Below are 23,204 nucleotides of genomic sequence, written 5' to 3'. Positions count from 1 at the left end.
AAAATTGTATTGGGGGGGAAAAAAAAGGTTGAACAGAAAAATCTCGAGAAAAAGTACAGGTTCCTATATTCTTCCAGGTATTTTTTTCTGCAATTCCTCAAAAACATTTTCAATTTCCAGTATTGCAGTTCTGGGGGTTTTTGCTTCTAATTTTTTTAAGCCACTTATCTTGACTTTCTGGCTATGGAAGAATTTTCTTTATTATGTGATAATAGAATAAATTCTTGGGCTTAAAATCAGAATCTTAGGTTATCAGGAAAAAAGAATATTCTGCTGATCTAATTTGACTACCTATGTAATATTGTTTTGTGAGTCAATGTAAGAGAGAGCAAAATAAACAACTTTGCCAACAGCTCTTGCTAAATGACTTTGTTAGTCTTTAGCACATAATGACAAATGACTTTAGCACATAAACGTGCTGCTTTCAGACAGATTTCTTTATTCCTGCCACCTTCTCCCATATGCTTTTCAAGAACTTATGTAATGTTGGAGGAGCGAGGAGAAGGAAGGAGGTTTAGTATATATTAATACCAAACCAAGTATCTTTCAGTTCCCTCTTTCTTGCTCATGTCTTGTCATTAAAGAAGTGTAAACCTTTATTATATTCAGGTAGGATAACAAATAATCTAATACAGAAAATATTGTGATTAATAATTATTATTTTAAATGACATTTTCCTGTCTACAGACTATCCAGTCTTCCTATTTCTTCATCTGCAAAACCAGTCTTCCTCTTCCTTAATCTACCCTCAGCAGTATTTCTGTACTTTTCTTATCTGTTCCAGCAATCTCAATCCAGCTTTATTTGCCTCCATTCAGTAACCATCATTTTTCTTCTTCCCTGCTTTCCTGTTTTAATGCAAACGCCCAGGCTGGTGCCATGTTCTTCAGTTACACGTTCTTTGAAGCTGATCTAAACAGAGATCATAGTTCACCAGGTAAAGGTGAACTCAGCTGGTTCTTACTATGCCAGAAAGTCTTCACCAGTGACAGTACATGCTTCAGAGTGGGCTTCTAGAAAATGTGTTGGTGTTTTCTTATACAGACTGTTGACTTAGACTTAGTCTAAGTCTGTTTTCACTGGTCTTCGATACCATTTGCCTTCCAAATTTGAGGAAAGGTTGTCACTTTTATGAGATTTTGTTGTGTATTCCAAAATAATAGAAACTTTTCACGTATGATTAAAGGCTGCTACTTGAAAGGATACTTTTAGAGTTTGTGTTAAAAGTGAGAAATTGGTTGGAGTTCAGTGCTGAGAAAAAAATAGACTACAAGTGCTGTTTCTAATTTTTGTTTCTAAAAATTTTTGAATTTTTTTCTCATTTTAGAGATGAAATGTTATAAAATATTGTCAAAGGTTGAATTTAAAAAAATACTGCGTGTTCTGTAAATTTATTTACACAATAAAGTAGGAAAAGGATTATTTTCTTAGAATTCGCTTTCAGCATTTTTTAGAGTTGTGTTTGATTGTTTAAATATTGCCACAACAGTATCTGATATGATAAGTGGTAGCAGCACTTTAGTGACAAGTATGTCTTCTTGAGAGACCATTTTATGCTTTTATATATGTTAACTTTCCTTCCCAAGAGAAATGCCAACACTAAAGCAAAAGACGTGGATTTTTCAGGAGGTTGGTAGAGTGTACATGATTCTGTAAAACTCCAGCTTTAATATTGTAAATTGAACTTTACTTTGATTTTTCTGATTAAGGCAAACTCTAGAGAGAAGTCTTGTTAAAATTACCATATGCTTTGTCTGTCCTGGGTTTTTACAATGTTATTCAAGTCATATTATTCAAGAACAGTGTTTTCCTGGAGTAGGAAAAATATCACAGGATCTTATCAGAATCTTCTTTTTCTGGTTCCAAAATCAACTAATTCCTATTTTCAGTTCCAACTACACTTTTAAACTTAAAACTTCTCTGCAAATAATAGACATTATCTCTTTTCTTGGCCTTTGTTGATTTGGTGGACAGGATGATCTGTAGTTTCTGCAGCTGCTAGCATGGACTTTGTACCAGCCCCGGTAGTACACTGTGCACTTCTATCAGTCAAGGACACAGGAGGAGGAAAAGCAGGAGGAGGAGAATATTCTTCCTTCTCCACTTGTGATAGAAGTGAGGTTACTTTACTGCACTGTTACGAATGTTATGTGGAATGTTTTAGATACCGTGGTCTTCTGGGTTAAATACCAATAAAATAGGTATTTTATCATGTTATCTTTTACATAAGAAGTTGCCTCAGTTCTTTTTACTTGAGCAGAATACTCTCTTTTTCTAAAGAGTAAATAGCAATTTTAAAATGACCAGTAAAGAATATGAAAAAAATTGCTAAACTTTTAAAGCACTACAATTAGATCTTACAAATTCTTTAGATATCAACATTTAAGTATCCGTACATTTATCAGATTATGTAGCTTACTTTTATAATTATTATTTTTAAATGTTATTTTAATGAGATTTTATGTAGCATTAGTTCACAGTCATCACACTGATAATTAAATATAATTATTTTTTCAGTTCTCAGTGGTATAGAAAATAAAATCTAAGATTAAACTGGTAATAGGAAAAAACTTAGTGGAGTCTTTTAAAAGTAGGATCACATATTTTTCTAAACTCTTACAAAAATCTCAATTTCTAGGGATAGTTTTATAAAGTGACTGAATCTACTGACTTGAACTAGAACAGAAAGCAGCAGATCTGAATACAAATCTTAGCTGTAACTCTTCTGTGTTACAAGGAGTAGATTTTTTTCCTTTAGTAAAATCCTCTAATCCAGTCAAATATAGACCAAGGTGTATATATTTTTAAATGCTTAATAATTTCCTGTAGGAGAATTTATAATAAAAAAGCTACTAGTATCAAATGAAACTACGAAGCATACATTCATGCCACAATATTGAGCTGGACAGTACAGTATTTCATGCCAGATGTAAGCTAATGGATAGCATCAGAAATGGATGATGTATGTCTGTAAAGAATGAATTAAATATGAGAACTGCATACCTCACCTTAATTCCTGTTACAGAGAATAGGCATGAATACGTTTGGCATAGATGAAATGTATACATGTTTGTGATACGAAGAGAGAGAGAGATGGAGCTGAAATTTGTAGTTAGCAATGAATGCCACAAAAATATACCTGGGGTATTGGTGATCCCAGTTCACATTTGAATTATTAATTCTTATTATTTGTGTATTGAAGTGATGATTTATTTATATTTTTTCTAGTCTGAACCAGAGGGGTTTTCTCACTTCCACTTGTACGTCTGTGCTGCCTTCCTTGTCAGGTGGAGGAAAGAGATCCTGGAAGAGAAGGATTTTCAAGTAAGTAAAGGGAATATTTTTCAAGCACAGGGTGCTATTTATTAAATTTAGCTTCCTAGCATTACTTGGGGATGAATTTATGATGAAATAATAGCAGTTGCAGCAGGACTGACAGTGTCTGACTGACTGTTAGAGTTGCTCCAAAACTGTTAGACCCGAAGTGATGGAGTACGAGCAGTAGGAGATGTGTTTTATTTGTCCACTCTGGAAAAGAAGTGCTGTTTTAACTGAGACAGACTTTGAGAAGATGATTTCTGGAGATGCTGTTACAAGTAAAGCCTTGGTATTTCACAAAGAGATTTTCTGAAGAGGTAACTGGATTTTTTTTCCTCTTAAATGCATCACTGAAGTTATTTATTTGTAATTTCTTACCTGTATAATGTAACAGCACACTCTAACAAGGTGATGTTCATTCTTTAAAAAAAAGCTAGGCAGGAAGTCTTTTAAAATAAGGAGCCTGCTTTTCAGTGGGAAATAAAAGGACTGTAAGAGTATTTACTTCAGGTCTGTATATTTCAAAGCCTTATGCTTTTCCAGCAAAGAGCACATCAGGGAATTCTTTGGAATGGGAATTAAATATGGTAAATAGGAGAATAATTTTCATACACCTGTGGAAGTTCAGTTATGTGTTTGAACTGGTAACAGTTCACTTTCATAGGAATATTTTATATTGAGTTTTACCCTGTGATACACACACAATGCCTGAAAGGTGTTAAAGTTCTGTTTACAGGCTGACTGTAAACAAATCACGCTGCAGAGCCCACACCACTGCCTGCCCCAGGGAAATGGCCCGTTACCAGCTTATTTTCTCTGCAGCTGACTGAGTTCTGTTGCCCTGTACAAATGAACCATTGTGTAAATTTGTGTATCACTTCAGTCTTTCTTTATAAAACTATTTATTCAGAGCACTTTAACTGTCATTGCCTATCTTCACAATAAATAAATGCCTAAGGGCACAACATAACAACTTTAATTTATACTACCTGCTAACACTGTCAGATTCTCTCAATTTGTGGTATTCTGTCAAAAACAACTTTAACATTGGCAGCCATGTCTCTCAACTACAATTTTTCACTATTAATCATTCCTATTAAATTTTTCCTGATGATTTTCTGCACCAAAGTTCATAATTTTCCCCTCTCTACTGAATCTATTAAAACTATGTTTAAAGTAAATAATAATCCCAAGGTATAGTACTCTGAAGATTTGTTTTGTTCTCCTTACATATGTTCTGATTTGTTTACTTATTTAATAATTAAGGTATTTCTTTGTGGTTAATTTCTTTATAGACTATGTAAACTAGACTATAAAGTACATAAATCAGGAACACACTGGAACACATTCATCAGACTACTTTAGCTTGCTTACAACACAGAAATGCAATTAGTAATTTTGAGGATATGTAGAGTAGTGCTAGCTTCATCATTATCATATGTTATCACTAAAAAGCCTGGCCTTCTTTATTGTATAATATGACCTTTTAAAATCTCTAAACTAAAGTGTTATCAGCTCTCCAAATTATACTTCTCTCACACAGGCAAGAATAAAAACCATTATTCTTCTGCTTTGTTAATAATAGCTGTAGACCGTTGCCTAGTCTTCAAAGTAGTAGGTCAAGTAATAGGCATTTAAACTTCGTTGGAAAATGGGCAAGTTCAGTGCATGCTGTTGGAGTTCTCGGTTTGCACTGAATTCACATTATTGAGAAGTCATAGTGATAGTACATTTTGTACTGAAATTTTATGTTCTATAGACTACATCAAGAGTCATCAAAATATGCATCCAGTCATTTTTCTTGCACATAACACACATTGTATTTGTTTTTCTGCATATAGAGTCATAGATAAGGAAGTCTCTCCTAATTGTCAGTTGGAGGTCCTGGTTCTTTAGTACTAGCTGTGAAGGATCACACTTTTCTTTTATGTATCTCTTGACCTCAGTAGAATTAAAAATGTCACAGGACTTTTAAAGCAGAATAATTTCACCACATCAGATGTGGTGACATACCAGATGAGGCACTGAGCAGGTTTTGAAAGGCCAGTTTTAAAGAACCTGGGTTTGCAATACTTTTTTTCTTATTATTTGAGCAAGTATATTATCAGTACAGACTGGGTGAGGATAGGAAGTCATCTTTGCGCTTAAGGTATTTATTTCCATTCTCTTAAGTATGTCTTTTTGCAACCGAAGCAATGAGTAAAAGTGTGTTGTTTACCCTTCCCCATTTGAGTAGATTAATTAATAGACTTATATACTAAATGTAAACTTGTAACAGAAGTGATAGAACTGTGTTCATGCCAGTCCCCTATTTTTCATGTTTGAAAGAATTTAACAAGAGTAATTTTCTCACTGTAAGATGATAATCAAGTAATGATAGAAGTTGCATTCGTTTTAATTTGTGTGAACAAGTTATTTTCTGACTGCCCTCTATTTGATAAGATGTCAGTGTAGACCTCTGAAATATGAGATTTGCAGGTTCCATAAGTTTTAGCAATAGACAAATGAGGAGAAAGGTGAGGCTTTATATGTAAATATAGAGCAATTTACAACATAATTTGTAGAATTTGTCCCATGTCTCTGCTTTATGAAAACTGGCACCTCTTGACTTTCCACAGATTATTCCATGCCACTTGTCAATGTCCTTATAAATTGTTCCTGTCTGACTAATGTAAAATTCAGTACAATGGCGAACAAAAGACAACTATTTCAAATTGCAGTGTCCCAAGAGAAAATATTTGATTTTAGGAAGCTGGGGATGGGGAAAATGTCAACAAAAATTTTTGTTTTGCTAGGAGTTTATAGTTGCTAACAGTTTGTCCTGTTCAGTAAAGTTAGTGGTAACCTTTCTAGTAAGCTTTGATCCCATTTTGAAATTTGCTGTGTAATGCAGTGAGCTATGCAATGCTGTGTAATGCAGTGAGCTATGCAATGCTATGTAATGAGGGCACAAACTATTACATGCAATTTTGAAATTTGCCAGGGTCACTTTTTGGTAGCAATGAAACTATAGTGGTATGTTTTCAGGTAGACATTTTAAATATTTCATGTCCATGTATAATACAAACGTTAATATTGCTGAAAAGAATAATACTGTTTTAGTTATAGTTAGAGCTTGTTATTCTGTCATGGTACTCACTTCTAGAGAGAGTCTGCTTTACCTACATAGGATGCTCCACAGACCCAGGTACAGAAAGCTAGTTTGGGTAGCTCTGTAGCTCTATTCATACTTCAGATTAGCAGTTTTTACTTCACGTGTGGGGGAATGGAGAATGCAATGAGCAGACAGTACCTGGAAGACGTTTTAATCCTGGCTCAGATTTTCCCTTTGTAAATGACATGATGTTTTATAGGATCGAATGGGTCATTCTTGGGTCATGATATTTCTGTTGGTGGTATAGATGTTCTGTGTTAATTCACCGGTTCCATACCAGTGTCAGATTAAAAAAAGAAAAAAATGTAGTAAGTTTAATATAGATAAAAATACATTTTTTATGTGATAAAGTATGACTTTCAATCTGGATACAAAATATGAAATTAATTTAATATCTGCTATCTAAGCTTAAGTAATTAGAGATGGATGTAGTTAAGACCTTTCTCTTCATCAGCATGTCTTAGGCTTTGACTTACTGTTGATTCATTTTCCTAACTACAGCCAGAATTCCAAAATTCTCCTGAATTCTTGAGAGATGTCAATGGTTGACACTGCTAAGTGATAACGTAGTGAAGCGTGATTTTGAGCATATTTAGAATTAAAATATTAACAGAAAACATGTCTGTTGAGTTTAATGGTGTCGTGTTCAGGACATCTGAAAGATCTGTAAGGACTTTAGGGACTAGATTCAGCTGTCAAACTGGATATAAGCTAATAGTAATGTTGGACTGATACCAGTTTAACTGTTAGATATTTGAGATTTAGTCCAAATTTTCAGTTGAACTAAGTTACAATTTTGTTGACATAGCTGAGCCTTAAAAATATATTCAATATGTTGTGGTAAGGAATCTGTCGTGCAGATATTTTTCTTCATGATTCTAAGATACAGGCTTTTCTGTCTGTCTGACAGACATTTTCACCCATGCTGTCATCAACCCCCATCTTTATTACTGCAGTGTCCTTTTCTTTGGCTTTGACAAACGCATTTTTGCTTCATTTATATTCACCCAGTCTGCAAAGAAGGTGTAAAGATCATTTTTCAGTCCATCATTTTTTTCTTGCTTTGCATCTCCTTCAGCTCCCTTTCCTTTATAGCACCAAGGAAAAACTTAGAATCGTTCTCTTTCAAGACCTTTAATGGACCTTTAATACCGACACCTTACATGTCATCTCCTATTCAGTATTGAGATGCTGACTGCCAGTTTATCAGGCAGTGATGACAGACTCATCACACACTTGAGCTTGCAAGAAAGTACCTGTGCTGTCTCCCAGGTTGACCATCCTACTTAAATGGAGCACCTGATGCAGATACTCAATTACTTTCCTCTAAATCCTTATCTAAGTTCTGTTTTTCTGCAATACCCAGAATAGATTTGACAGGTAGGTTTGAGTCTGTTAGTAGCACTTACAGTCACATTGACTAGTTTTGTGTTGCTTCTTTTTACTTTTCTGTGAATTTATTGTCTCTTGTTTTATACTTCAGCCATAAAATCTTCGGAGTAGTGACTGTCCTTTATTCTTATTTATATAATCTTTAAAATAATGATTCTTTAATCATTATGTTATAGAACTCGTAGGGAGTAAACCTTATTGACCTCATGGCCAAAATAAATGTGTGCACAATTGTCTGTCCTATTAAAATGTAGATAAATGCTCTTGAATTTTTTCAGGTGTTTAATTATGGGAAAGTATTAGAAGCTAATGGTTGTTCAAATGTTGATGCGAACCACCATCTTCCTACATCATATGATCAATAAAATTTTCAGGAAATTATATATTACACATGTAAATGTTTATGCCTTATGAAGTTGTTGTCAGGCTTATTCTTAGATTAAATTTTAGGTTTTGTATATGTTAGTTTCAAGATGGATGCCTGTTTCAGAGGATGGTGAAACATTTCACAGTGCCTGTGTTTGAATGAAAGTCAGATGCAGGGTGACTTTGAAGTACATCTTCAGCTTAGTGATGGAGTGAGCACTGTCAACACCTTTACTTTGTTTTGCCTTTCTTTCCCTCTTTAATAATCACTTAATTCCAATCAGTGCAGGGTTAGAAGGTTCACTATACCTACCACTCTTCCTAAATGTCAGCTCACTTCAATTTCCCCTTATTTCACGTAAGTGTAGAGAAGACCCAGATTGATATAATCTGATTTATGGTAAGAATACACTACTGATATTTCAAATCTCATTTAGCACATGAGCTTGCCCCTTTAGTCTTTTTTCTCACATTTGTCTGCATTTTTGGGGTGAGAAGGAAATTATTTATACCTGTGATCTCTTTTCTGCCTATTAGATCCCAAACTTCCTGAACCTTTATGTCATTCCCTGAAATAGAAGAATAATACTCTATTTTTATGAGTGAACCCTTGGTATCTGAAGGTTACTGGCTTGTGTTACTTCTGGCCTAATGTCAAATTAAAAAAAAAAAAAAAGAGGCAGCAGTTTATCTTCCTTGCAGAGGATTTCACACCTATATTAAATGATATTCAGTTTCAACATGAAAGTCTGGAATAATCAGAACTGTTTAAAAACAGAGCTATTGAAAAATGCTTGGTTTTCTTCCCTGGAAATGTTTTCTAGGAACATACAGGTGATGAGCATATTGTCTCCTTACTTCATTCTTGGACTTGTCTGCCATTTTTCTCCATTACAGTATTACAGCCTTTGTATGCAATCACAAAGGAGTCCATAGATTGCATTTATTAGTATTTGGACTGTTAAATTTATTATGGGTATATTTTTTATTTCACTTTTCACATGAACTAACATTTCTATTAAAGTAGGTTCCTGTATGTGAACTAAAATCACTTGAAAAAGAAGGTTTTAAAGAAAGACAAATCTGATTCCATACACCTTCCAGAGTGTGTATTTGCTACAGCTGTACAAGTTAAATAATGTAACTTTGCACCCTAAAAATGGCGTTAGTAGATGGTTAGAGAATAACTGAATTACAAGATGCTTGGAAGATAAATTCAATTCATAGTGCTGTCTGCATGAGTAACACGCTTTCGTTTAAAAAATTTAATATGAATAATCTTCTAGTGATTATCTACTATAGAAATGTCATATATCAAAAACATGATTTTTACTACCTATTTATGCTCAACTACAGTAATACAAGTTTCCTTAATCTTTTGTGATCTTGTTCCTAGTTTATGATGTGAGTTTTTAAATGGTTTCTTCTACATTAAAGTACAGGACTTCTCACTTCATATATGAGGCATAACTAATATATTTTTAATTTAGCTGCTTGGTGTGTACTGTGCTAGAAATTTAGTTCCCATTGCTACTGCAGTAAAAATAAATGTTTCTGAGTTTAAAAAAAACCAAAACAAGTAATGTTTCTGAACAGTTTAGTTTTCTGAACAGAGGAGTGTGTACCTCTCTTCTCTGTAAGCTTTATGATTAGATGGTTTTGTGGTTCTGGTTCCCGTGCCCTCACTCTTTCATGTATGCAAACTAACAGGGTCTTTTTATGTGAATGTACCAAAACCTGTCAAGAGTTAATGACCGCTAACATTGTTGTCATTTTATTCCCTGCTGTGAGTATGTTTGGAAGACATTCATTCAATATATTGTTGTGTGTTGCAAGCAACTGGAAACTCTACTGTTTTAGACTTCGAACATCATAGTTAGCAATCTAAAGAGGTTGCTCCTTAATCTCCGAGTACTGGTAGTAGACAACTGGGAGTTAGCACTGTTAAATCATTTATATTCAGAAGAGCCAACTTACAATAATAAAATTACTGCATTATTTTTGCATGCAAAGAGCTGAGTCAGCAAAGAATGAGGTGACCGGTAAAAGCTGTATCTAAACACAGCTTTGTAGGGGAAAAACTTTGTGTCTAGTGGTCCTGACTCCAGCTATTACAGTCTCAATTTAACTGCTCTGTTAACAAGGCTAACCAACTTAGTCAAAAGCTACTGCATCTTCTGACTATCATTAATTTCTTTACTTGATCTCTACATATGAGTGTATTGTAAATTAAATGCAGACACATTTTATCATACAGTCTTGAAAACAGAAGTTTTGTCCCACAGAAATTTAGTGCAAATTTTTAATATTAAACTAAAAATATAACAGCTGGACTGTACATCATCCTTCTAACTTCAAGAAACTAGGGGTGCTTGCCTTGTGCCAGGCGGAGGATTTGCCCTCTGTGTAGACAGTTACTGGAAGGTTTTGACCAGTTTATATACTAAAAATGGTACAATAAAAGTGGTTTAAGAAGCATGAAAAAGGAAATAAAACTCCTAACAGTACCATTTCTTATCTCTGAAACTTCAGTGTGGATTTCTGTGATCTTTTTTCTTCTGATGAGACTGTAGGCCTGTTTTTCCTCAAAAGCTTGGATTTAAATATGCAAAGCTGAGAATAGAATTAATTTTTTAAAACCCAGAACAAAACAAACCCACTTTTGATTTATATTTTGTTTAGCTAGCAATGTGCATGTTTTTATACCTAAATTCACCTCTTTTTTCTTTATTTTGATTGAGTTTATAGGCCAGGATTTCATAGTAATAATACATTACTCATGTCTGACATTTTAAAAATAATATTTAACTTACCTCCAGTAATACAGATAAGTTCTGGATTCTGTATCTGAATTTGAAATCTGTGCAGTTGTTTCTCTTCCCCCTTTTCATCTAGCTCACTCTCCCAGAAGTCATAGTTACTCCCCAAAATATTTGGAACAGTTGTACTTGGTAAAATTGCAAGATATAGTGCAATTATATTGAATTGCAAGTAGCTTGAATATATATATTTGCTGCTGAAACTCAGAAGTTACTCTGAGCTGTGAACTAGTCTAATATTATCAGAAAAATCACAGGACTCAGTGAAAACTAAGCTTCTCTCACTCCAAAGCAATTTAGCAAAACTAGAAGTAGTCCTTGAGTGGTAGATTTAGCTACTTATGGAAAGAGGTAAATACCTAATTACTGCAGCCATGACTTACCTCAGGAGATCTGTCTAGTTTTTAACACACCCATCTTCTACTCTAGAGAATATTGTTTTTAAAAAAATATTTAAATAGGACTGCCAACACAGGAAGACATTTTCCAAATCCCTGCTGAGGGAGACTAGCTCGACAGGGCCAGCATCATACTGTATCAGTAGGGCTTCTCTTCTTGGGAATACAGCATGAAAAGTAGAAAGGTGAAACCTTGATGATAAGAAACAGGACAAGGGTCTTCAGGTTTTGATATTGATATAAGTAAAATAAATATATTTTCTTAATTATTTTCATCTTTTATGATTGTTTTTATCTGTAGTCTTTACTACAAGTGTAGCAATTTAGAAACGTTCTTTTCATTTTTACCCTAACCTGTTTTAAATGTAATTTCAAGTCATATGACTGTCACCAAGTCATTTGTTACTCGGCATTTTGGCAAATCTGAAAATCAAGGTACTGGGACATAGAAGTAGGTGCTGCCTTCCCCAGCACATTAGCTGAGAACATCTAAAAGGGAACAAGGTACATCACTGTAAAAGCTGTAGCGGCTGTTTCTAGAGGAAATGTGTAAGAGGTAAGAGGATACAGAGGATTGTTTTTCAGTGATTACCAGCTACCTTTTCTTGCAAGTAGGTGAGGAGGATGCTTGAAGAGCAAGGGTCTTAAGAAATCTTACATCACTCATCGGAGCAAGTTAGAAACATATTTTGCCTCCACTGTTTTTCTTAATTTGCTCTATTAGACCGTTACTTTTTTATTACTAGTAGGTAAGTTTAAAACTCCATGTAATATGCTAATACCTCTCTGAAATGATGCAGAAAGAACAGCTTTCCGAGAATGATTAACATTGAATACAATAATTTTTAAAAAATTTATATATTAGTTATACTGAAAATACAGGAAAGTAAATAACTTGTACAAAAGTATGTGTATAACACTTCTACGTTTGTTTACAGTTAAAAAAAAATCATAAGAAGGGATATAGCCATTTATAATCCTGAATACTCAGTTTTTTGCCTCCATGTAAATGTTCATGCCATTTGAAAAATTGCATTTAGACAGTGTTTTTCTTCAGTGAGTTCCAAATTGAGTTACTTTTGGAATGGGTTGCTTTTGTGATTGTCAGGGAACACGTTGCAACTGTAGATGCACCAAATTAAAAGGTTTGAATATGAGCACTGAATGTGCAGTTTTGTGCTTGGATTTCATGTGCAATATACAGCAATTCATTAACTTCTACCCCTTCTTTCATGCAGAACAAACTCTTTGACAACAGATTTAATGTAAATGAAAGCTGATGTTGTAATACCGTATATTAGTAGGACTGAGTTGTAACTCTAATGGTTTTCTGTGTTCTTCAGAAAGAACAAAGCAACTATATGACAAAATTAGCAGTCATTTGTATTTGCTAAATCAGTTATATGTGACATTAGCTAATATTTGTTCTCCTTATTTTTCAAATATTAATCTTTTAAGTAACAAAAGAAGGATGTTAACCAGATCCATAGTTCAGTACAAATACTATATGTAGATATGATTCAAGTTGTGGAGACCAGTTAGATTGAAAATGGGTTACGTTATGTAGTCAGGCTTAAGGTTTAATGAACTAAAGCAAATCCTGTAAGCCAGGTCTAAATTAGAAATAAAGTAATTTTAAATTGCGTTTGTAGTCAGTGGAAAGACCTGAGTGTGAATAAGTCACTTCTGATCTCATCCTACCCTCTGCAAGTACTTATTTCACTCTATTAATTACAAGGGATCATGGCATTGGCAGAAAATAGAATTAATCTGTTAAATGCCTACATTAAGTGGTCTGAATATTGAAGATTCCTTGAAGACCTCCTTGAAGATTTGAATGTCTCTTTGTAAGCCCAAATACCATTTCTTCTACTGTCTGTTACCAGAGACGGTGTCAGTCAGGAGGAAGGAGGGAAGCTCTTAAGCATCGAGGAGCAAATCCAGTGGAGACTACTGAATAGAGGGAAGGAGATATTGACCATAATTCCACTTGTAAAACTTGCTGCTGTGTAGAGAAAAACTGTAGAGCACAGTGCTTATACAGTTTGTATTGCTTGAAAGATACCTTTAAATTCGGAATGTTTTCATTGGCAAGAAAAGGTGTGTGTTTCTTTAGTATGCATTCATTCTTTGGGGCAGAGTTACTGACTATGAGAGAGTCCTGAGCCCTCCCCCTTTGTGTGCAGCTCTATTTTTTATGATTATTATTATTTGAGTTCAAGGAATTTAGTATTATAGCCTTGAATGAAATATGGTTTTGGTGGAAAACACATCTATGCGGTAGTAAAAGGAAGATGATTTTCAAATGTACAAACCATAAGATGCCTAGTTTCTACTCTGAACGTGTTAATGTTAACTCTTGTTTAGTAAAGAATTTTATCCGTTTACTGTAACTGAGTGAACCCTAGAGTGCATTTTTACTTTATTTATAGTTATTGCATAACATCATACTACACATTCTACATACTCTTGCCAATAATTGATTTAATGTATTTTATTGATTTGTTTTAAACCTTTCCATTACTACACTTTTTGTGTAGTGACTAATTAGCAGACCAACCTAAACAAGAATATTACCAACACATCACTTGGTCTCTAACTACCTACTGTAATAGTCTGTTAAGGGCCAGAGATTCTTGAAGAAGGAAATATAAAGGATTACAAAAACCAGAGGACATGGAGAGTTACTTGAATGTAAAACTTTATAGATCATTCCAGTAGCAATGGCATAGTAATAAGTACTTTCTCAAACTGTGTTCTGTAAAAGCTGTAGGATCCTAACACTTCAGTCTTGTCAAGCTGACTAGCTCATGTTACATATTTGCAAAGTTCCGCAGTTTACCAAAATCTTTATTTCATTATACTCCCTGCAAATTGCATATTTTGGATGTGATTAGATTGATCCCATTAACCTTACAGTGCCATTGGTCAGCTTTTCCTATTTGCCCCAGGAATTAATTCTCAAATTTTTAATGGAAATTGCTTAGTGAAATTTGTGCTAGATGAAGTGCTTTTTTTCTCTGTTGTTTTCATTACTGTTGTTGTTTTAATTGCAGGAAAATGTTTAATATGGCTTTATGTCCCTTACTTGATTGTTTTTGTTGAAGATTGTCCTTGCAGAATGAACTGACACCCAATAAATGGGACCAGATGTATCAACAAAAATGAATAGCAAATGCAACTTCTGGTGTGAATGAGACTGACCTGGACTGAATGTAGTGTAATCATTGTTGTTTTAAACGAGGTTTCTTTATGAACAGTGTTATAGAAACTAGTTTTCAGGTCCATATATTCTGATGAGTTCCTAAAGTGTTCACACATAAGATACTTAATGATGGATAACAACATTTTCCTGAAGTAAAGAGCAGTACTTGGACTTTTTTTTTTTCTCCAAGTCTGTGTATTCTGAAAATCTAGAAAGGTCAGAGTTGCAGTGTTTAACTGATGCTGGATTTTGTGGCATATTGTGCTATTGTTGGAGTAAACAACAAGGCAGAAATTATGCAAGTGGCAATCAAATAAAGTGATTTCTCCAGTTACTTTATCAGTATTTGATATTGAGAAATTCTAGAAGTTTCTGACTTGGTCACTATATCTAATTTTAATCTATGCTGAATTAATGCTTCTCAATAAAAGAATTGATTACAAAAAGTGAGATGAAATTCTGTAATAGTTAATTTAGAATGGTGTAATAAACATTGCAAGTAATTTATTGTCATCCAACTAACTGAGATCAGAAAATAATTTTACAGTGCTGTTTCTAATATGAGTTACATGTGTTATTGCTTTTTTTTTTAAAAAAAACCCAGAACTGTAGAAGTATTGTTACAGCTGGTGATACCCATATGTATTTTATAAATCACTAGCTTGATCAAAATCAAGTTGGAAAGAAACTACCCCCTAACTTTTAAGAGATAATCACACATGAAGTGGGTTGGGGGAAAGCTGTTTAGGGACAGAGGACTCTTCAAAGTCTCTGACAAATCTAGTCATTGTGTCAATAAATTTATTTAAACAACTCTTGCTAAACTTTTAAAATTATGGGTTTGGCACAATTTTGTAATCACTTTTAAGTGAGAAGTTGGAATGGTTAAGTAGTTCCCATTGCATTGAAAAATCATATTGTATGTCATAATTGAAGTAGAATTGTATTTCACTGTATAAAAAAGAATGAGATGTGTATATATAAAATACAATGAGTATGAAGAATATAATTTGTCTAATAAGCCTTTGGGAAAGATGCAAGGATCAGGACTGATTTTTGTTCAATTATCCATAAAGTATTTCCTTGATAATCCTCTGGGTCTTTGGGTGGCTTTAAGTGAACCAGAATAATAATTCAGTTTTGACTTCTGTTGAGTTATTTGACAAATTCAACTCACCATTTCTAGCAAATGCTATTGTCAAAGAGTTAAATTGTACATGGAAAGAAAAATGTATAGTCTTTTGAGTATTTTGAGTAGGACCTCAGGGATCTGGAGGTGTGCTGCTGTTGCATAAATACAATCATGCTTTTTTGTTTTTGAAGGCATATTCACTTGGGCACATTAAGAATAAATAAAATATAAGTTCAATAAATAGGCTTCAAAACCAGAAATGTTTTTGAATATGCAGAGCAATTCAAGTATAATTTGCAGAGCATTTTACCAGGATGCAAAGGTTTTATTCTTTCAGTTTTGTAGTTGAGGCTAACACATATCACTGTTAATACTGCATAATAAGATCGTGGCAGAAAATCAGATGAAAAAGCTGAGCTGAGGTTTTTACATCCATATTCTGGTATCATCCCTGTTTTAAAAAAGTGTTGTGTCATTCTGGATGTGCTGCTGTTAGCTGATCTTAAGTGGGTATCAAAACCAGGTAAGACTTTCTAGGAACAGAAAATGAAATTACAACCAGAAATTATAGGACTGGTAAAACTTGAAATTTTTCCTTCATGTTCAAAACAATGGGGGGGGGGAACGAACAAACAAAACCAACCACCACCAAACCCAAAAACCAGCCAAAAACATCCAAAGCAGAAAAAGCTGCCTATGCTATCTGTTTGGTAAAAAAAAAAACCACAACCAAAAAAACCCTGTGCTTTTTAATGTATTCATCTATATAGCTTGCAACTATGATTTGTGCATTGAAACAGCAAGTAATGTGTAACTTTCCATGATGTTCAAATTATCACCTTTTAACAGAACAGTACATTTCTTGGAACTGGAGGGGATTTTTGATTCTTGCAAATACCATTGGATGTTCTTATCAGTCCAGATTTCATTTTTGCTGCATTACAATCATGCTGTATCATGAATGATTTCATCAAATTATTTCTTTTCTCAGAGTAAACATTGAGTTTGTCTTAATTGCAGAATTATCATATTTTGTCTTCAGTAAAGTTAACAATTTGAGCCTTAGGATAAAAATATCTACATAATAGAGGACAGCTACTGTAGAAAAGCAATGCCAGACTATCAGTGTGTCAACAAATTATACTGAAACTAATTCAGCGAATAGTGTTGTGATGAATACCAATAGGATTGAGAAAGTTGACAAAGAGAAAATGACTAATGCTGGAAATATGACATTGGAAGGTGTTTTAACATTTATTTGAAATGCCCATTTCTACAGACTTAATGGGGAGAGAATTAGACACAGAATAAATATAGATGTAACTGAAGGAAAAATTATATGATCTAAAAAATATGTTAACTAATTTAATGGATATCACAAATTTAAACAGACTGGGAAATATGCCAGTTTATTGCACAGCAACTGAAGTCTAGCTATTCAGCAAAAAAAAAATCAGTAGCCAAAATTATACTCTCTATTGAAATAACTAGCTGAATTTATTTGAAGATATAATCAAAATTAGAAATTCAAATACAAAGCTTTTGATAGGAGATTTCTTAAGGGGATCAATGCACAGTATTGTTTATTGGTTGGAAAAGGAACAACTGGAAAGTGTGATCTGCATTCTTATTTCTTACTCTAATTCGTGATACTTTTGTGTGCAAACCTCTAAGTGTTAGTTCTCTTTTGAGAGGTGACCACATATTAGACACCTTTTTATTCAGATGATTGTTTACAGTAAATCACTGTTTTCATGGAAGAAAATAAAAAGTTCATCTCTAACTCACGATATCTAGGAACTCAGTTGAATTCTGTGCTTTCTCATTACTGACATCACTTACTCCATTAAAAACCTACTAAAGAGGATAAGGGATTCCAAAGATGATAGTAGGACTGTACACTGAACACAATGTGTCTTCCATCTCCCAATTAGCTTGTATCTGTGAAATCTAAAGTACAGGTAAAATCTTGTTGGTAGTCCAGAGGCTGAAATTATAGAAGGGAACGATTAATTATCTTTTCCTGCTGCTCAGGCTCCTAGCAATCTTTTTCAAATCCTTTGATTATAGTTGCTAAATTGAGTTGCTGAAGATGCACCATAAGAACAACAAGAAAAACCCAAACCACAGAGTTCCTGAAGATATAAAGAACACAGCCAAAGTTAGACTTTTTGGATCAAAGAAAAATAAGAACTCTGTTATAGTCTCAGCTTAACGTCTTTCCTCATGTGATTAACAGCTAAATCCTTCATTTGGCAAAACATGCCTGTATGTTTATATAAGCATTGAAATAGAGTTCTGTGTGACTGTATCTGAAACTCGTAACGCTTCTTTATCACTACAGTTAATTTCACCTGACGTATAGACTTTATATATTTTGATGCAGGCAAACAAGCGTTGTTCGTTCTTGACATGTAGTTCATCATCTGCTCTTGCTCTGACCATAATGAAGTCTCCCATCATAAAGTAGTGGGATAGCAGCATAAATATAATGTAATAACAGCATGATTTAACAGCATGAATCAGCAGTGGACCGTTGTGGCTTTCCAAATCTGTACTGCAACTTTGCTATCTCAACAGAACGTTAGAAAGTAAATGAGGTAGCATTAGGGTTGGAGTGGTTCCAGTCATTGTGAGTAGACTGACTTCATGCTTCGCTGGGGCTGCAAGGATGCTGTCTCATCCTATTTCAGTCTTGCTGAGCATGTTATCATTTCCCTTGTGGCACCATGATCACTTACCAATAAATGATATAGTGTAGGTCATGAATGTGAAACTGTAATGAAAGAATTTGACATTTTATTACCTTTATTTATGTCTTCTTTACTTTTCAGGAAGAAATCCACTCCAGTTAAAACTTTTTTATGTTTTTAGCTATTTGGATAGTCTTTGATATTTATTTCTGCTTCCATGAAGTTTTTTAATACTCAGTTACTTTTTGTTAATGTTTCTACCACTTTCAGCTTATCAGAACTCTTCTTAGTGATGGGTTTGTTCTCTTCATGGGTAGGCATCATTGTACACTTCAGAGTGCTATCCAAAGGCTTTTCCTAATTTTCAGGAAGGCTGTAAATAGGGAAGATCCAAGTTGCCAGAGGATAATACTGTAGAGACTGCAGTTTTTTAGTGACCGCAGTGTGTCCAGCTAACAATAATAATAAGAGGTATTAATATTGTCTGCTAAAAGAGCTTTGTCTTTATTTCCCTTTGTAGATTTTAGTGGAAAGCTTGTAACATGAAAATTCTTCCTGCCTCTGTGACATTTTTTATTTATCTATCTCAGGAGACTCTCTGTGAAGAAAATGATATTATGTTCATGAAGATAATAATAAAGATATAGTTTTAATTAAAGTATTAAATATTTTTATCAGCTTTACTTAGCCAATACTTTTCTAATAATTATTATTTATCTAGTAACATATCCAATTTTCTTACGATCAGTTAAGAACATATGAAACTTATCTTTTCCCCAGTGTCATTCCTAACAGCTTAATTTCTATCTTTATTTCTGAAAGTGAATCTACATTAGATAACAGACAAGACTGTGAAACTGGATTTTATCTTTGGTGATATCGTGTATTTGGTTAATAGACATAAATGTGCAAGACAGTGGTTTCATACTGTGGTGGTTTGGGTTTTGGTTTTTTGGGTTTTAAAATTTTTTTTTACTTGTAAATGCATTTAACAGTATCAACAAAAACATAATATGACATCCTACCAGGAGGACTAAAAAAATATTTTTTTAGTTAATTGTGTTCAAGAGGAGGTTTTTCTAGTGAGCTTCTGTGGGAGTCAGTGATTGACTTGATGCTATTCAGCATTTCCACTAATAAAATAGCAGATAACAAAAATCTGTGCATGGCACAGGTTTACCATTCTGACAAAGTGGAGAGAACAGAGCAGTTACATAAACCAATCTTGAACCACTTGTTCAGTTGACCTCTTTAGGCAAGCTGTATTTTGATATAGTAAAATGAAAAATTTTTGCAAATATAGGATGTGTAGAATAGTTCATGCCTCTGGAGTGAGAGACTGTATCCAGGGATGTGTGGCTTCTGAACAGATCTTAGGGGATCTTGCTGACAGCTATCTCAGTATGAGCTCCCAGAATAATGCTGTGGCCCGTGGGAATAATTGGATCCTTAAATTAATGAACATAAGAGCTTGTTTTGCATTTCGGTGGGCTTTTGGGGGTAATATTGCACCCAGTTCTGATGTCTGAAGTCAAAGACAGACAGGTCTCAGAGTGGATGACTGAAGTACTCAACATATTTAATTTGTCAAAAAGAAAACCAATAGGTGAATTGATTAATATAGGAGAAATTTGATAGGAGAAAAATCCTAAGACACTAATAAAATAAGTAATTCATTTCTGTAGCTCTTAAAGTTTTCAAATTGATGTTTTTCCTGAAAGAAAAAAAAAAGTTTAGGTTTAGTTCCTATTATCTACACAAGAGGTCAGACCAAGATAAGTAATGATGTTTCCTGGCTTTAACATCTACAACTCTGGGAATCAGCCCAAAGTTTCTGTTGTGTATCTGACAAATAATACTCTCACTGACATATATAGTTGCTCTCATGTGTAGATACAGAAAACATCTGAAGTTCTCACAGTTCTTGAAACAATTAGACAATGAATTGGCCTTAGAGTACAACTTTGAAATGGCAGTTGTCGTTTCTTAAACATGTATAATGTTTTTGCCCTCACTCAATTAACTCTTAAACATTGTGATATCTAGTAATTTTTAGTTATCCTTACTAAGAAGCCCACAGTGGTAGAACCACATTGCCGTTGTAAAATATGTCTAAAATAGTGGATCTCTGTAGTTGAGAAAAAGCACCATTTCATTTAAAAAGGCTTCAGTAGTTGTTGAGTAATCACTTCTTTTTTTATTATTATTTTTTAATTTTTGTCATCATGTCCAATAACATAACTGAACTCCAGACACAAGTTCATTTTGTTCTGCCAGTAAGTTGTGTCCTTCCTTATCTTGGAAGCCTATATGAAATAACAAGAAATATATGTATTTTTTCTGTTCAGAGCCTTACAGTTGTAAGGATGCTGAGACCAAACTCCATACAGGTCCAGCAATGCATTTTGCAGGCTGGGCAGAACACCTTGCAAAATCTGCGTCCCCTCTCATCTGTACATGTTGTCAAGAGTTCCATTCAGTTCTGACTCTTGCTAAAGGAAGGGTAGGGTGGGTATAATCTGGAGAGATTTCCTGTAAGCCTTGCTTTATCACTTATATTTTACAGAGATGCTGTTGCTATCCAAGTTTTAAATCAAATCTTCCACACAATGAAAATCTGATTTTATTGTCCTGTAAGTTTCCAGAAAAAACACTTTCTGATTACGATAAGGTATTTTTCTCTCATCAGCAATGTTTTTATTTATTTTCAGTAAATACCACAAAGGGATCTCTGTGTTTTTTCCATTTCAATATAAAAAGGTTTTTCTTGAACAAAGAAAAAACTCTTGTTCTTCCTGAGCAATTTAAGTGACCTGCTAAACTAAATGCACTGGCAGGGCTTCCATTTAGTTAGTAATTCACAGCTGTCACTGGAGACATCTCTCTACAAAGAAAACTGTTTTCTTTCCATGTTTATTTCTTCAGCAGAAATGGCTGCATAACAATGTCAATTATTGGCCTTATCGGTGTGTAACCCTGGAGAAGACTAAAATCACAGGAGCCTGTACACTTGACTACCAAACTCAATCAAAACTACTGATAAGAGAACAAAGAGAAACTAAAAGCTTTTGGAGTATGAGCTGAATAATAGGATGAAGTGACATATGCCTTTCTTTGAGACAAGCAGATGGAGTAGGATTAATTTTCTTCCTTTCAATCTTCTGTTCTATCCTATGGTTTCCTAAATGCTGTTGCATGTAGATTTTGGTCTCTTACAACAACATTGTCTCATTGCAACTACAAGACAGTAAAAATAACAAGAATTAAAATGCCCATTGTTTTGTCGTCTACTTGTAAACCAATTGGATTTAAAATTCTTCCAGAAATGCCATTATAGCAGATTTACATTGCCATCCTAGCCTCCTAGTTAGCTCTTTCAGCTGCCATAAAGAGCGAGATCTTTACACATGACAACTCATTTGCTCTCTATAGTGTTTTTTGCATTAGACATCCCATTGCAAATATAGTAAGAGCTCCCATTTATCCCATCCTAATTTGTTTTCTGCATGGTAGCGTTTGCTTGCTGTTAGCTGAGTGAATAGCAATGGCTGCATCCTGTCCTCAGGAACTGATTCACCAAACTTTGGCTTACTTTTTTTCATCACAATTCTTACGTGTGCTTAGTTTCAGGTGCTGATCTATATAGGTCAACAGGTTAAACAGGGACACCTGAAATTCTTAATAGCTGTTATTCTCTACCATGTCCTTTCTTAAAGATTACCACCCCCGAGAAAAGATGACAGAGCATAGCACAGAGCTGCCTTTGAATTGCCAGCTCACGGGCAAGCCTATTAAAGCGAACCAAAATTGCCACTAGTAATACACCTCTGAAAGTTATATTTCACGTAGCTGGTGTCTTTATTCTCTTCTGTGAGAAAAGGCCACATCATCCAAGCTGTGCTATAGTTTCCTCTCTTGGAGGTTATTGTGATAAATTCAGGAATTCCTCCTCATCTGCCTGCTAAGGAACAGACGAGAGATGTAGTCACTGTGGGCAAACCAGCCCATCAGACACTTGTATTATACTGCATTATGCACCACTGAAGTATTTTTCCATTAGAAATGTTATTACAGTTTTGGCCAAACCCTTAAGCACCTTTTGGTCACATTCATTTATTTAAACAAAATGGCATTTTATTCACAAGGTACGGTTTTATAAAGGAAATAGTTTTGTCAAAAGCCCAGTTCTCTAAAGAAAATCAATTTGGGTATTATGTTTTCTTTAAAACCTATTTGGTTTATTTGGTTTATTTGGTTTTGAGTCTTTAGATAATAATTTCAGGCAGATTTTTCAAGGCTTTTTGCTGAATCTGTGAAGGCCACAAACTTTTTCTTAATGTAATTTGAATTTTACAAAACCACATGGACGTGAGAACCCTACACCTGGGAGAAATACTGCAAACTATTATTAATATTTAGTTTATGTAATATCTGTAATATCTGTCACATGTCCATATTGATTTTCCATGATTTTACTAAGATTTGTTGTTACATAATGGAAAATGAAGGCTTTTGACTTGCTTGGTCTTTGATGATTGGTCTGGAGCTGCTTCGCAATTGCCAGATTGCTCCACTGCCAAACCACTCTTCTGGGTATTGATACTGTGATGGGGGGCTCTGCTTTCAGTGTGCAGGTTTTTGGGAAGTTTTAGAGTGTAAACTTGATTATTTCCTTACATGAATGCACTAGAATTACCAAGGAGAGGTACTCATGGCCGAAGCACTTT

The 23,204-nt window shown here is 34.2% G+C and overlaps 1 protein-coding gene across 3 annotated transcripts in view; it reads left to right on the top strand.

Moving 5' to 3' along the window:
- The window catches only part of TBC1D22A (TBC1 domain family member 22A), a 187,664-nt gene that overhangs the window by 147,325 nt on the left and 17,135 nt on the right, over positions 1-23,204 (top strand). For 2 of the 3 annotated variants that reach the window (XM_075081292.1, XM_075081293.1), the window contains exon 12: positions 3,229-3,324. The exons of the other annotated variant lie outside the window; for it this stretch is intronic. In XM_075081292.1, the coding sequence (XP_074937393.1) occupies positions 3,229-3,324 (96 nt within the window). The remainder of the gene's footprint in view (positions 1-3,228; positions 3,325-23,204) is intronic. 3 annotated transcript variants of the gene reach the window in all.

Source organism: Phalacrocorax aristotelis, chromosome 1 (assembly GCF_949628215.1).
Source record: "Phalacrocorax aristotelis chromosome 1, bGulAri2.1, whole genome shotgun sequence".
NCBI lineage: Eukaryota > Metazoa > Chordata > Aves > Suliformes > Phalacrocoracidae > Phalacrocorax > Phalacrocorax aristotelis.
The sequence above is the reverse complement of the archived record's forward strand: the minus strand, read 5'-3'. Positions and strand labels throughout refer to the sequence as shown.